The following is a 16,927-nucleotide window of genomic DNA, read 5'->3' on the forward strand; positions in this document are numbered from 1 at the left end:
GATGGCAGGAATCAGGAATAAATTGGAGGCTAATGATAGTGTGTCAAGTGTCTTTTATCTTCTCTGTATCTCCAGTTCCTACCGTATGCTCTCCAGTATACCTATTATGTTTTCCCAATTTCCTGAACGTATTGCATTTAGGGAACTTTCCATTCGGCTCATGCAAATGTTGGAGGTTATCAATACAATTGAGAAACAAAAATCTTTTATTTACATTTGTATTCAACACTGTGCATGGACCCTCAGCATTAATGACACTTAAGAGTCTATGGTCATTGATGTTAAAATCATCGTTGAATGATGAGTTGGTCTTATTTTCAAAGCCCTACTACTGTAACATGCTTTGTTCTGCACAAACTAGATAAATGGCATTCTAGCAGTGTTCCAATGGTCTTTGGATGTTCTGCAAGGTAATTTATGTATGGAGACAAATTCCTCGCAAAAGGATAATTCATGGGAGGCATTTGGTATGAGTAATGTTTTATAGTTCCAATTAAAAGATGGTTTCCAAGTACCTCAGAGGAATGCTCGTCAGGATAACTGAACAATTGTACAGTAGTCTCAATATGGCTTCGATTAACATCTCATAAGGTCTCTGAAATTCCGTAGTTACCATAGATAATATACTGGGCATTTTGGAAAACTATAGTGCTTTGGGTCTTGCTGTGATTTGCCATGAGACCTATAGAGGCTTATAATTGAAGCAGTGTGAACCTATAAAAATTGTAATCAGGAGGCAGGCTGTGAAGATTATGTTGGGGATGCACTTGCTCAGGGCTAGTTACTTGTGAAATTTACTTGTTATAACACTTTATGCTTGCCCTTATCATTCATGGTCATACACAAGCCTTTACTTTTCTTTGTGAGGTTTGGTCATGTGTCTGTAATGAAAACAATTAAAGAAAAAACATTATATATATATATATATATATATATATATATATATATATATATATATATATATATATATATATATATATATATATATATATATATTTCATTACAGACACATGACCAAACCTCATTTAAATACTGTACCCATTCCATCATATATGTAAATGTATGCAGTACATACCATATCTTATAAAGTATAACATAAGCACCATAAAATTTGTTTCATCACAAATTTAGTTCACTTTTGGAAATGTTTCAAGTTCAGTTTTACTAGGGGCACTTATGTCCACCACTGTGATGCTTCCCCCTCCCATTTGTGCAGCCAGTGGACCACTGTCCACTTATGGCTTAAACACTAACAGGTTTAAACCATTGGTTTTCTCCATCAGTGCATTCAGTGACCATTCCCAACAAGCTGTGAGTAGCATCCTTTGCTACACTAATCTTTACCTCTCACTCTTGATCACTACTACAGTATATAGTCTGTTCCTTTGCACACTTCTGTAGAGTTAAAAAATGTTCTTGTCCATTAGGCACAAGGACATTAATAAACATCTGCTCAGCTATGTATCCAGGCTACCAGATAACCTATATAAATCTCTCCAGCCCAGCAAGACATCTAACAACTTGGATAAAACAAATACAATACCTGTATTGTAGACACCCAAAAGGGAGAAAAGGTCTTCCAATATTTAAGTTCAGTTTTGAACTGACAGGAATAATTTCTTATCCTGCTTGAGTTTGTCTGAAGCCTCTTTTTATTTCATTCTAAGGGGGAGTTCACACCGAGGCCGAAATAAACATATTCTGACACAAATTGAATGAGCGAGTGAAGTTAAGATATATATAACACTAAATTTAAACCACATCTAATTTGAATTTTTCAAATTTCATCCTAGAGGGAAGACACCAAGTCGTGCAGCAGGTATTAGCCAAGCTGAGAAAATCATAATACCCACCATATCATATATTTGTCTCCAGACAATTTACGTCAGAATATGTCCATTCCAGCCTTAGTGTGAACACACCCCAAGGGGTGAATCTCAAAATGTGATCAGATATTCTCTATCTCAAGTTTCATCTGGACTTTCCAAAGAGCACACGTCAAATAGACCTCGGGTGTGTGTAAGTTAGAATTACATTTGATGTGTACAACATAATAACTTTTTTGGATGTGACAAGAGAACTTGAGGGTTTCCTTGCCTTCCCATCTTACATTTCCACACAGTTTATGAACCACATAGATCTCAACACTCATTCCTCATGTAACCAAGGTCCATTTTGTTTGTGTTCCATGAAGACCAATGGCATGTAACTGAATTTCAGGGAAAACACCAAATAACAGATCGAAGAAAGAGTTACCTCGCCTATATTGCTTTACAAACTGTTCAAGAATTCCTGTAAAACCTAATCTTCCCTCTAAAATGGATTGACCATTATATGACTTTTTCTAGTATACCCCACAAACAAGTGGCTTTCTTTGGGTATACTGCATTATTATTATTATTAATTTCAATCTCTCCACACCAGCAGCTAGTCCATTATGCCCTTCTTAATTAGCACTGCCAACATCACCCTAAATCTAATGCATCAAGACCTCTACTGCAATATCAAGGATTGCACTCAATTTGCTTCCATTCCTTTTTAACCCATTAACAAGTAGGCAATATTTTAGTTTTACCATCCAGCCATATTCATTCCCAGCTCATTCACCTGATCCCTCCACTTTCTAAGTATGTCACCCTAAACCTTCCACTTGCAATTACTGTCTACTATCAATGTTCACATCCTTACCAAATGGACACAGTCTTTCAGCCACTAATACATCAGCTAAGTACCCTTGATCACCGACACATTTCAAGTTAATCATTTATTTTATTTTCTAGCCTCATATTCTACTACAACATGAATTAAACACATGAAAAATGACCATTGCTAAGATGGTTTGGACATAGAATGAGAAGCTAGTAGTGAAAACTGTATACTTCAGGAGTGGATGATAGGAAGGACAGTAAAGACATGGTGCAATGGGGTAAGGGAAGTATATAAGAGGTTGGGAGATGGACGCTCAAGAAGCAATATACCACAAGCGCAAATATTGCAAGTGATTTATGAGGATGCCACAGCAACTTATGGATAAAAGGTCTAGTGGTGTTACCTGCTTTATTCAGGCCACCCTAAAGGATTGCAGTAAAATACTCCCGAATAAATGTGACCATTTGCACACACTTGGCAAAGTTTACCCAAACCCACACCTACTTGTCAAGTCATATTTATACTCACATTTTCTAGGCAGTAGTTCACATCAATCCACGCCTCTATCCTCCTACATCTGAACTCACAAAATATCTTTTGTGCAGTCTATATATAGTCTGACCCCCTTGTATTCCATCACCATGCAGCAGCAGTCAATCCTTTCTCTCAACCTTTCCAACACCAATTTGACATACATCACTTTTTCAAACAACTTTATTTCACTCAAACCCAAGACTCAGGCTCCTTTCAATCACCCTTGCCATTTCTGCCATGGGCAAATACAGAACTAATTAGGTCACTACACAACAATTTGGACTGTAACCCCCCCCCCCCCACAACCACTTAAAAAATAAGTTTTAGGTTTTATTTTAATGAAAAAATAACTACCACCAGCAAGATTTATTTACTTTCTTATGCTCGAGATGTAACACTGACTTGCCAAACACGGATCTTGCTGTCACTGTAACCAGCGAACAATGTCTGGCCATCAGCTGACCAAGCCATGGAGAGACACTGTGGGGGTTCAGCCTTGGGGTTCTGAGTGATTACATCAGGCTTCAATTCATCAACCATATTTTTACCCTCAAGATCCTGCAATAGCAAAGACAAATAACTTAAAAATATGCTCAGATGTGACCAACTTTGGTTGTAATCATGATCATATGAACTATATATATATATATATATATATATATATATATATATATATATATATAACCGGATGAATATTTACCCAAATCTTAATTGAGGGTCCAGTAGCAGCACACAGCCAGTAACGGTTGGGGCTGAAGCACAGGGAGTTGATGGTGTCAGTGTGGTCCAAAGTGTACAAATGCTTATCATCATTAAGGTCCCACAGCATGGCCTTGGCATCCTGAAAATTTTTAATAGAATTTTATGACCTTCGAAGATACATGCAGCACACACAGAAAATATCCAGTAATGTAGATTCCAGCAACCCAAAACCTAGAATTGTACAATATGTAAACAAGTTGTTCCTAGTTTAACACTTATAAGGAGGGTAAGGAATCCTTAGTTTACTTCCATACGTACAATACTCTACTCAAACTGGAACATGTGGAACAGGAAACAGTCGGGTAATACACTAATGGAATCACTATCACTCAAGAGATTATACTTTTATTGATAAAATAGGTACTGAATAAAGGCTGTCCTAGTGATACTCTGTTATGTATGATGGTGGAAGCATAGCATGGCATTAAAAGCTTACAGTTCCTATGACCAATTGGTGTTTCAAGCACAAGTCATTTAATAAAAAAAAAAAAGTCATAGGAACACCAACTACATCAAATAAATATTTGTTAAAATTTCTGAACATCTAGACATTACCCCATAGTCCCTCCATAAATGCTTGTCTCTAAAAGCTTACCTGCTGTGACATCTGATCAAACATGAATTTAGATCAATAAACCTCGAATAATTATCAAACTTGTAAATGCTGTTTAATTTGGCCACTAAATCTTGTGATTTGATGAAACGTTCAATCTTGTTTAACATAAAAAGTATGAACTGTAGGATAAAAAGGAATACATGAAACGGATTCATTTAACATCCTGCTTTAGTCCTGTGCACCACCACCAGTTAGACTTAAAAAACAACCCCAACAATATATACTTGATGCTCTCTCTGCCCCTTACTTCACAAGGGAGAAAGTGGTAAGAAACATTTATGAACCTAACCTATCTCAGGTTCGCTAAGTTTTCAATTAGATCCTGTGTTGGGCTTCTTGTACAGTTTTCACAAATTCTTTTCTTGTTTTTTAGCCAAACTGGTATTCTATGCACTAATACAGCAGAGATCCTTTATCAAGAAATGAAATGGCAAAGCTAAACCGAAGATTATCTTATTTCTCTTAAGTCATCCAGGCAAAGCAGCAATCAATTCTCTTACTTTCAACCTTTCTGACACCAATTTGACTTCCCCCAACTTTTTCTAACAACTTTATTTCACTCAAACCCAAGACCCAGGCTCCTTCCAGAGGATCTGTATTGTAGTCCACTTGAATTCATCAAAATAACCTATTTTAACATAATATTTTCTTTAGTTTTAGGATAGTATTCCAATTAATAAACTACTTAAAATTCCCAGCACAAATTGTCACACATCTTCTAATAACAATAAAACCCTGGTAACTGTCCTACCTTGCCACCTGAAGCACATAGGGAACCATCAGGCGAGACTGTCACAGTGTTCAAGTATCCAGCATGACCATAGTGGTTGGTCTTGAGTTTGCAGTTAGTTAAGCTCCACACCTGGGGATAAAATGCATATACAGTACATTACAATTTGACCACTGCTTTATAATGTATGACATGACATAACTCTTTCAGACCTATATCCGCATAATAGAACATCACAATTCAGAAAGTGGTTCTAATCATGATACAAGTTAATTGGAGTTACAGTACAGGCATGTAAGATCAATTTTCTCATCCAGTAGCTCAATAAGGAAACTAGTACAAACCTTAACTGCCTTATCCCATCCACACGAGACAATAATGGGGTTGCTGTTTGAGGGGGAGAATCTCACACACGAGACCCAATCAGAGTGACCATCCTCCTGAATGGTGTACTTGCACTGGGCCAGTGTGTTCCACAGCTGGAAATATATTACAACATTAGAGAGAAAAATTAAGTTTAAAATTCTAACGAAGTATTGTAATGAAGTTGTCCATGTTAACAATACTACTTTGGGAGCCCCATCATCACCATTTAACAGTCTAACCATATTACCAGCTCGGGAAGAAAAACCATGTGTATATACTGTCGTAATCATTAAAAACTTATGATTAATCGAGATGTTGCTAAAAATGTGCAGGAAAAGGAAGGTGATGATGTTCAATGAAGGCATGTGTGGAAATTGAAGGAGCACAACATAAAGGAAGCATTCTTTGACAAGTTGAGGAGTGGAATCAGTCAGTAGCAACGTAGTGATACGCTGGGCTGAGTTCAAGGATAATGTTAAGTGTGACTTACAAGGTGTGGAGGGGTTGGGGAAATGAACAAAAATTTAAAAATCCCCTCCAAGTTCTTTACAAACAAATCACGGACATAAACAAAGTTTTTACGAATGAGGAGACGGCAATACATTTTGTATTCCGCCGCCAAAAAGTGAATATCAACTTCGATGTGAACAAGCCTTGTCCTGATCACTAACAAGACACTAATTAATGTTTGTCAAATGAACCTTCTTGCATAAACTAATTCTGAAGAACAAATTAGTAAGACTAATAAGTGAATGAGAAAAATTATAAAATAGAATAGAAATGGAGATAAAGATGTGAGTATGGAAACAGAAGATGAGCAAGAAAAGGAGCGAGAATAGCTTTAATCTGAAGTTAAGGCAATCTTCACAGGAAATGTCATTCCTTACACCCATGAAAATATCAGAAATTCAACTCCAATTGTTTTAATACCTTTTAATTTGTCACTTAAATTAATAAATGGGAATATAAAATCTTTGTACACCTGTACAACTCAACACTATAGTTCCTTGTTATACCAACACTGGTATATACCTTGTTCTACTTACAGTAAATATTAGGACTGGTATCCATTTCCGACATTTACTGTGACCATTTTCAATACCTACTCAGTAGAAAAAGGTAAAAACTATATTTTTAATTATTGCAGATGTAAAGAGACTTTTCGAACACCCTGTACTTTCTTTTACATTTACACAAGCACCACCATTATCACTTGAATGCTTCTTTCCACTCATATTTTTGTATTATTGTAAAAAGACCTCAAATGACTGACTCACACGACACTATTCACCATCCTTATCAATAAAAGTGTGAAATGTGTTTTTAATTAAGAGAAAAAGAAGAGGGGGGAGGGGCAGATTGAACATCAGTTTAACTTGAATCAGGATCAAATATTAAGTTTCTTATGTGAACCATTGCAAGTCAGATGGAAGTACATGCAACTCAGGTGTCCATTGACAAATTTAACGTACCTTAATTGTCTTATCTCGAGAGCCCGAGACAATCTGACGGTTGTCAGCACTGAATGCAACTGAGAGCACATCCTGTAAATACACAGATTTGAGTACACCCACCCACCCTATATGAATGGAATACAAGACCATGATTCTGCAATTAAGTTTATTTTCTCTAGCCCAATTATAATAAAATATTGGCATATTTCAGCGAGTCCTTCTAACCTTTTTTCCTCTGTACATAAATTCTACAGGTTGTGTTGTGATGCCTATAATGTTGTATTAGTTATTCATCTCCCAGTAACAATCAAGATAAATAGGAAAAATGGTTAGATATTTGAGAAACCATTTAACACTACTTGAAAATTGTCAGTACCACAACCATTTATTTCAGATTATGAAGGTAAATACAGCACTTATTGACTGTAGGGAAGCCACTGTTGAGGAGTAATGGAGATTGTCTGAGGTTGACAAACCTCTTCCATGTCAAGGTATAAAACTTGACGCCCGCACCTTTAGTGCAGGTCACATACTCACCAACTCGTAGGTGTCCTCTTCTATCTACTAAAAAAAATATTTAACAAAAAAGCTTCCTGAATTAATTTTTGAAGAATGTTGTGGTTCTGGTCAGTTCATAACTGCAGGTTCAGACCTTATTGTGGTCCTCAAAACGCCTGGTGGTCTTGCCGGCAGCTAAATCCCAAAGGCGCAGTGTCTTGTCCCACGAGCCAGACAAGGCAAAATGTCCATCCAAAGATAAAACCTGAAATATTTATTTAGATTAAAAAAAGGAAACTTTTCCAAGAGGACGCAATTTATTTAATTAACAAAGAAATAGACTGTGCACTTACCACATCCGAGATGAAGTGGGAATGTCCATGAAGACGCTTTTGAGGAATTCCATAGTGGTTCTCTTCACGTGTGAGCTTCCACAAAATCAGAGATTTATCTGAAAGTAGAAATATTGCATTATATTACTTAGCTTCTAACCTCCAAATTTTACATAAAAATATAGTAAAGACTGCCACATACCTCAAGCTTTTATTTGACCTTCACCATTTTTAATCATTAAAAAAATAGTAATCCAATGAGAAGATAAAAGAACGCGTGCTGAAAAAACAGACCTCCGGAAGTGACCAACCTCCTAATTTTCATTTTTTTTGCAATATCAGACTCTCCCTGAGCAGCAGCTTCATATTTCTACCAACATCCACTAGTTTTGAGCGTACAAACGCACACAGCTAAGTTACAATCCAATATCAAAAGAAAAACACCGAGTAAAGCGACTAAGCCACACGCTCTACTAGGCGTCCCACATACAGTAGTCACATGACTATACGCCGCCAGTCAGCAGCCACACTAAGTCACCAGCTGATCTCAGTACACCAGTGTACTGTATATAGTACTAACAATGCTATGTTATTGAGGATGTTTGATACTGGGATTTTAATTAAATGAAAGGAAAAAATAAATAAACCTCTTCTACCACACCTGGTTACATCTGGTCAATTATCATAAATATTACCGCACATTTTATAGAATAGTCACGACAAAAATACGCAATTCCACATTGTAACAATAATTTCCCTTTTCAGAGATAAATTGCCTAATTTCAACCAGTCACATTAATTTCAACATCCATGAACCTCAGTGTTACAGATCATACTTTCAATATGCTGTCATGCAAAGCATTCGCACTAAAGACAATGAAGTGGTATAGTACAAGACACTGTTCTTCCATTTTAATGATGTGGCCCTTTTCAACATGCAGATTTTGTACTTGGTGAAAACAGGCAAGAACCCAACACTGGAAGATTTCATCACAAAATGTGCACCAAATGTTGGAGGTACAGAGTGCCTCGCGCCATACCTGGTCATCTTGCATGCAAGAGGCGATAACCCCTCAAACCTCACTACTTTCCACTTCCTAGCTATCATACTAGCAACAGCTGCCAAAAATATGCACAGAAACCGTGTCATATGTCCAAGACTTGACTGTAATGTAAAGTATTAGTTTAGTGAAAAACACGAAACCACAAAACCTACTGGACCTTAATGGAAATCTATTCTAAGCCAGGTTCATGTTGGCAATATGACTGTCCATATGGAGAGTTCTAGTGTCAATAGGTCGATGGGATTGTTTAAGTTGTCATTATAGGTAATACTGGATAGATGGTTAACACCAGAAGGAGTTGTTCGATTTTGTGAAATTTTTCTACATATGTTCTTATCAAAGCAAGTATTTTAAGATGTAACAACTTTTTATTCTAATAAGATTTTTTTTAAATCTTTTCTTTACAATCATAAATCACCTGTTATGTGCAAGGCATGAAGGAGGAGAGAAATTGCAGGGTAAAACACGGTGAAAACTGATCATGACACTAAAATGTCGTGTTTCAGTGAACCAAGAGAGACAAAACAACTCTCATTTTTGAACCTTTAGTCAGCTACTTGTTTGAAGTGTGCAAGGTAGGCCGAGTTAGTTATTTAAGATAGGCAGAGTTAGCTAACTGGGTGGGCCAAGTTGGTTATTTAAGATAGGCCGAGTTGGCCTACGGTTCAACTAACAAAGATTCACATCCAAGACCCTGGATAATTTAAGAAGCCATTATTTTCTTTGTATTTACGAAGAAATTTAAAAAAATATATATTACATTTTCGTATAAATAAAAACTAAATCCCAATATTTATATATATATATATATATATATATATATATATATATATATATATATATATATATATATAAAACACGCCTTGCGCACGGAGGCTGCTGGGCTTGTTAGTGGTGACGCCAGCATCACTAGTATAAACAATCGCAGCTGGCGGGCCCTTTGTTTTCACGCATCTGAACAGGAAAAGGAGAAAAACTTTCTCAGGTATCTTACAGCATTTTTTGCATCCCTATTCAGCATGAGCAAGTGATGGTAGTGTTGTTTCAAAAGCTAATAGAAAGTGTATAAGCTTAGCCGAGAAACTAGATGTTAAAACGATATGACCAGGTCATAAGTTGAATTGACCCGACGACCAAGATGTAATTCGGAGTGTCAATACAGTGTAGATCGCCATCCATACTACTGTGATAAGAGACGGACACTGACAGGCACTTCCTCATTCAAGTCGTATCACTTTATCTTCCTAAATCTCTTACTTATGGTAAATTTCTTTTGCACTAGGGGTTAGGTTAGGTTAAGTTAGTTTTTTGTATTTACATCGTTTGACCTTCCCCTTTTTTTCATATATCTCAACTACTGCTCATTCCCAACAGCATTGACATAATAGAACAAAAGTCAAGGACAAAGTTGGGCCTTTAAAGTCAGAGAGGGGAGAAGTGATAAATGGCAGTAAAGAAATAAGCAAAGCATTGAACAACTGCTTCTTATCAGTTTTCACAGAAGAAATTCGCGAGGAAATTCCAGAGGTGGAACTGATATTTAGGGGAAAGGAAGAAGAGAAATTAAAGAATATCACTATCAGAAAAGAGGATGTTCTAAAGAGGATAAATAAACTAAAGAAGACAAAATCCCCAGGGCCGGATGAAATTTTCCCTCGAGCCTTGAAAGAGTGTAGGGAACAGATTAGCGGACCCCTCGTAAATTTATTTCCAAACTCATTAGACACCGGAGTTGTGCCAGACTTATGGAAAAGGGCAAATGTAGTACCCATATTCAAAAAGGGAGACAGAGCATGAGCGTCAAATTAACAGGCCGATCAATTTGACGTCAGTAGTGGGGAAATTTCTTGAATCAATTATAGCAGATAGCATCCGATCGCATCTAGAGAAAAGCAAATTAATCTACGACTCTCAACATGGGTTTACAAAGGGAAAATTTTGTCTAACAAAATCTGCTGACTTTTTTAGGAAAGTCTTCGAGGTAGGAGATAATGACGAAAATTACGATGTTATTTACTTAGACTTTAGCAAAGCATTTGACAGAGTACCGCATCAGCGGCTTCTGAGAAAAGCTAAGGCTCATTACCATGAGGGGAAAGTTTTAAATTGGATAAAATCATGGCACACCGATAGAACGCAGAGGGTCAGCGTAGATGGTGTTAAATCTGGGTGGGGCTGTGTAACCAATGGGGTTTCCCAGGGGTCAGTACCAGGTCCACTCTTGTTCATAATCTACATAAACAATCTAGATACTGGGATCAGCAGTGACATAAGCAAGTTTGCGGATAACACCAAAATAGGGCGGCAGATTAATTCAGGGCAGGATGCAAATGCACTACAGGAGGATCTAAATAAACTGCAGGGGTGGTCTGAAAAATGGCAAATGAAATTCAACACCAGCAAGTGCAGCGTACTTAATATTGGAAGAACAAATACTGACAATGTATACAGCCTTAACAACATCAACCTAGAGAAGTCGACTTGTGAAAGACCTAGGGGTACTTGTAAGCCCGGACCTACGGCCAAGAAAACAGTGTGTTAATGTTCGAAATAAGGCAAACAGAGTATTGGGTTTTATATCTAGAAGTGTACGTAATAAGAGTGCAGAGGTCTTATTGCAACTATATCTTGCACTAGTCAGGCCACACCTCGATTATGCGGTTCAGTTCTGGTGCCCTATTATAGAATGGATATCAATTCACTAGAGTCGGTGCCGCGAAGAATGGCGAAAATGATTCCAGGACTTAGAAACCTTCCATATCAGGATAGGTTAAAGAAACTTAACTTGCATTCCCTAGAAGGACGAGGAGTGGGGGGAGATATGATAGAAGTATTTAAGTGGGTGAAAGGAATCAATAAAAAGGATATAGAAAAAGTTCTTATAATATCCGAGCAGGATAGGACTCGGAGCAACGGATTTAAGTTGAATAAGTTTAGCTTTAGGAGGGAGATAGGAAGGAACTGGTTCACAAATAGGGTGGTGAACGAGTGGAACGAGCTTAGCAACTTTGTAGTAAGTGCTGGAACTCCGGAAGGTTCATAAGGAGGCTAGATTGATTCATGGATGATAAGAGCGTGGTAGTAACTCTCGACAGGAGCTGCCATGCACAGGCCAACCGGCCTATTGCAGACTCCTTATTTTCTTATGTTCTTATGTATTTCATAATGTTTAGACAATTTTAAAAAATTTTCTTCAATGATATTTCCACCGGAAATTAAGGATAAGCGAGATATTAAATTTTCAATATTATTATATTTGGTCAGTCATATGTCGCCATGATTTGTTTACTTCTCGAGGAAAATGTCTGGCCCACCTCACCCAGTACCTCCGTCTTTGCTTCTTAAACATTTATAGTGTATGTGCGGGGGGCCGACTAATTACCCAAATGTAGCCGCAATGAAGTCAAATAATGGTCCTACATGAATAAATCGTACTGCCAATCACTTCTCGACTAGTATTTGGTGTCAGAAAGTCACAAAAATTGGAAAACTTAATTTAATCTGAGTTAATAGATCACAAACATGTACCGAGGGAGCGAGTAATTACCCAAATGTAGCCGCAATGAAGTCAAATGATGGTCCTACATGAATAAATCGGACTGCCAATCACTTCTCGACTAGTATTTGGTGTCACGAAGTCACAAAAAATTGGTAAACTTAATTTAATCTGAGTTGAGTTAGGTTAGGTTAGATACACGCACTCGATCTATTAACTCAGATTAAATTAACTTTACCAATTTTTTGTGACTTTATGACTCCAAATAATAATCGAGAAGTGATTCACAGCCCGATTTACGCTTGTAGGACCATCATTTGACTTCATTGCGACTACATTTGGGTAATTACTCGCTCCCTCGGTACAAGCACGCGATCTATTAACTCAGTTTAAATTAAGTTTTCCAATTTTTTGTGACTGACACCAAATAGGGTGGTGGACGAGTGGAACAAGCTTAGCAACTTTGTAGTAAGTGCTGGAAGTCTGGAAAGTTTCAAAAGGAGGCTAGATAGATTCATGGATGATAGTGGTTGTAACTCTCGACAGGAGCTGCCATGCACAAGCCAACCGACCTATTGCAGACTCCTTATTTTCTAATGTTCTTATGTAAATACTAGTCGAGAAGAGGTTGGCAGTCCGATTTATTCATGTAGGACCATTATTTGACTTCATTGCGGCTACATTTGGGTAATTAGTCGGACCAACAGGGGGTGGTGTGGGAGTTTCTTATTGGCTATAGTGATAGACTTATTATTGGGTAAAAGTTTTTCGTCTTAGCCAATGAACAATGAGTCGGTCCGACTAATTATCCAAATGTACCCAAATGTAGCCGCAATGAAGTCAAATAATGGTCCTACATGAATAAATCGGACTGCCAACTACTTCTCGAATAGTATTTGGTGTCACGAAGTCACAAAAAATGTAAAACTTAATTTAAACTGAGTTAATAGATCGCGTGCTTGTACCGAGGGAGCGAGTAATCACCCAAATGTAGCCGCATTGAAGTCAAGTGATGGTCCTACAAGCGTAAATCGGGCTGTGAATCACTTCTCGATTATTATTTGGTGTCAGTCACAAAAAATTGGTAAACTTAATTTAATCTGAGTTGTGTTGTGTTAGGTTAGGTACATGCACTTGATCTATTAACTCAGATTAAATTAAGTTTACCAATTTTTTGTGACTTCGTGACACCAAATACTAGTCGACAAGTGATTGGCAGTCCGATTTATTCGTGTAGGGCCATTATTTGACTTCATTGCGGATACATTTGGGTAATTAGTCGGACCCACAATGAGTGGGTGCGTCAGGAGCGGAGATTTAATTGTGAGATTATTTTACGTCAATTGCCGAGTTTCATTAGAAAAATAGCGAGGCAATTTTTTTTCTTGAAAACACGGCGTGTTTGTCCGTAATAATCAGTGCACACTGCGAGAACAACAACACACTTGGCGGTGTCACCAGTTTTCTTCAAGCTAACAGTAAGAAATGGAAGGGGTGCAACCCTGGTTAGGTTAGGTTTTGTTGGTTGGTTGGTATTTCATTTGTAACTTTATCTGTGAATTAATTTACAGCCAAACGATTCCAAACTAACCTATTAAGCCTTGTGACCATACTACGGGTCCCACTAATTACCCAAATGTAGCCACAATGAAGTCAAATAATGGTCCTACATGAATAAATCTGACTGCCAATCACTTCTCGACTAGTATTTGGTGTCACAAATTAAAAAAAAAATTGGAAAACGTAATTTAATCCGAGTTAATAGATCACGTGCATGTACCGGGGGAGCGAATAATTACCCAATTGTAGCCGCAATGAAGTCAAATGATGGTCATACAAGCGTAAATCGGGCTGTCAATCACTTCTCGATTATTATTTGGTCAGTCACAAAAAATTGGTAAACTTAATTTAATCTGAGTTGTGTTAGGTAAGGTTAGGTACATGCACTTGATCTATTAACTCAGATTAAATTAAGTTTACCAATTTTTTGTGACTTCGTGACACCAAATACTAGTCGAGGTTAGGTACTTGATCTATTAACTCGGATTAAATTAAGTTTACCAATTTTTTGTGACTTCGTGACACCAAATACTAGTCGAGAAGTGATTGACAGTCCGATTTATTCATGTAGGACCATTATTTGAGTTCATTGCGGCTACATTTAGGTAATTACTCGCTCCCTCGGTACATGCAAGCGATCTATTAACTCAAATTAAATTACGTTTTCCATATTTTTTTTGTGACTTCGTGACACCAAATACTAGTCGAGGTTAGGTTAGGTTAGGTACATGCACTTAACATAAGAATGGAGGAAACTGCAGCGGGCCTATTGGCCCATACTGGGCAGTCCCGTTTACACCCAACCCCTATTGCTCATATAAGCATCCAACCTATGTTTGAAGCAGTTCAGCGTATTCGAGTTAATGATGATATTTGGTAACTTGTTCCATTCATCCACTACTCTGTTTCCAAACCAGTGCTTACCTATTTCACGCCTAAATCTAAATTTGTCTAATTTAAAACCATTGTTACGAGTTCGCTCCTGGTTGGATAGTTTGAGTACCTTAGTAATGTCCCCTTTGTTTAGCCCTGCCTTCCACTTATACACCTCTATCAGGTCGCCCCTCGCTCTACGTCTCTCAAGGGAGTGCAAATTAAGATGCTTTAACCTGTCTCTATACTCAAGGTTCCTAATGCCCGGGATTAGTCTTGTCATTCTCCTCTGAATTCTTTCCAGGATTCTATATCCATTCTGTAACACGGTGACCAGAACTGAACTGCGTAATCCAGGTGTGGTCTCACAAGAGCAAGATACAGTTTTAGGATGACCTCGCTAGTCTTGTAACTAACACTCCTTTGTATGAACCCAAGTACTTTATTAGCCTTGTTACGAGCAAAAACACATTGTTTACTTGGCTTAAGGTTCCTACTTATCATTACTCCTAAATCTCTCTCAGTCGGATTTCTCTATTAACTTGGATTAAATTAAGTTTACCAATTTTTTGTGACTTCGTGACACCAAATACTAGTCGAGAAGTAATTGGTAACCCGATTTATTCATGTAGGACCATTATTTGAGTTCATTGCGGCTACATTTGGGTAATTAGTCGGACCCGCTGGGAAGGTTGTCAACACGGACGGTCTTGACGGGTCCGACTAACTACCCAAATGTAGCCAAATATAGCCGGAATGAAGTCAAATAATGGTTCTAGATGAATAAATCAGACTGCCAATCACTTCTCGACTAGTATTTGGTGTCAAATTAAAAAAAAATTGGTAAACTTAATTTAATCTGAGTTAATAGATCAAGTGCATGTACCTAACCTAATCTAACCTAACCCAACTCAGATTAAATTAAGTTTACCAATTTTTTTTTAATTTGACACCAAATACTAGTCGAGAAGTGATTGGTAGTCCGATTTATTCATCTAGGACCATTATTTGACTTCATTCCGGCTATATTTGGCTACATTTGGGTAGTTAGTCGGACCGGTCTTGACAGTTTTAAGGCTTAACAATTAATTCATGGGACAGCAGGTATAAATTGTGGAGACTTGTGTTGCAGAGATGGATGCTATTTCAGTAACTTACCTCTGGAGGCTGACAAGATCATGTCAGGGAAATTCCTGTTTGTTGCGATCTGCGTGACCCAGCCATTATGGCCCACCAGAGTCCCACGTAGCTGAAGACTCTCATTCATCCTGACAATACAGAAAATCCGGCCAGTTAAACAATTATATCGATTAATCTCACCATATCTATTATTCACATTCCATATGCGGCATTATAACACATATTTTAATTTTTAAATTTTTCTTACAGCGGGTGTTCTACATCCCCAAATTTACATGGCTTTTTTAATGGTCTCCGTAAATTTATCCAGCTTATTCATATATATGCCCGTATAGCCAGAGTTTCATATTACCCTCACATTAATACAACATTTAATTACATACTCACGTGACAACGATGGAAGGAGATTACACTATAGTGAACGCGCGGCGGCCGCTCACCAAGATGGTTACTTCATAAAGGAGTGGACTAGTGGAGGGAGCGTGTATACAAACCCTAGCTGCAAGGAGAACCAATCTCTTTGGCAATATATATAATCCCTAATTGACGTGTAATATAAAATAAATTACCAAAATTTTATTTATTTACACATATATAGTGAGTTATGATAAGATTAAATAAATATGTGTAGTGATATCTGGTAATTATAAGTAAGTGATAGTGAATATAAAAGTAAACAAAAGGTGTGACAGCATTTAATGAATATAAGAATAGTTATTATTGCAGAACTCTTCAACTCTCTGATGTCTGAGCTTTTCATTTGATAATTGTCTATTTTGTAATTCGTAGTGTAGGATTCAATTTTCTAATAATACCGTATTTTCATACATAAATAACTACACTCTACCTTCCC

General features: G+C 37.4%; 1 protein-coding gene across 2 annotated transcripts; it reads right to left on the reverse strand.

The window, feature by feature from the left end:
- Nucleotides 1-3,534: 3,534 nt before the first annotated feature.
- LOC121859242 (guanine nucleotide-binding protein subunit beta-2-like 1) lies at nucleotides 3,535-16,570 on the reverse strand. Of its 2 annotated transcripts, none has more exons than XM_042355980.1 (9): nucleotides 16,462-16,570; nucleotides 16,093-16,202; nucleotides 7,963-8,060; nucleotides 7,764-7,874; nucleotides 7,130-7,201; nucleotides 5,636-5,770; nucleotides 5,313-5,423; nucleotides 3,884-4,024; nucleotides 3,535-3,741 (listed from the first exon to the last, which is right to left on the reverse strand). In XM_042355980.1, the coding sequence occupies exons 2-9, from the start codon at nucleotides 16,199-16,201 to the stop codon at nucleotides 3,562-3,564; spliced, it is 957 nt and encodes a 318-aa protein (XP_042211914.1). In that variant the 5' UTR covers nucleotide 16,202; nucleotides 16,462-16,570; the 3' UTR covers nucleotides 3,535-3,561. The 2 variants fall into 2 exon arrangements, with proteins under 2 accessions (XP_042211914.1, XP_042211915.1); XM_042355981.1 differs by having other exon boundaries at nucleotides 16,458-16,561.
- Nucleotides 16,571-16,927: the final 357 nt, after the last annotated feature.

Source organism: Homarus americanus, unplaced genomic scaffold (assembly GCF_018991925.1).
Source record: "Homarus americanus isolate GMGI-L3 unplaced genomic scaffold, GMGI_Hamer_2.0 scaffold36188, whole genome shotgun sequence".
Lineage (NCBI taxonomy): Eukaryota > Metazoa > Arthropoda > Malacostraca > Decapoda > Nephropidae > Homarus > Homarus americanus.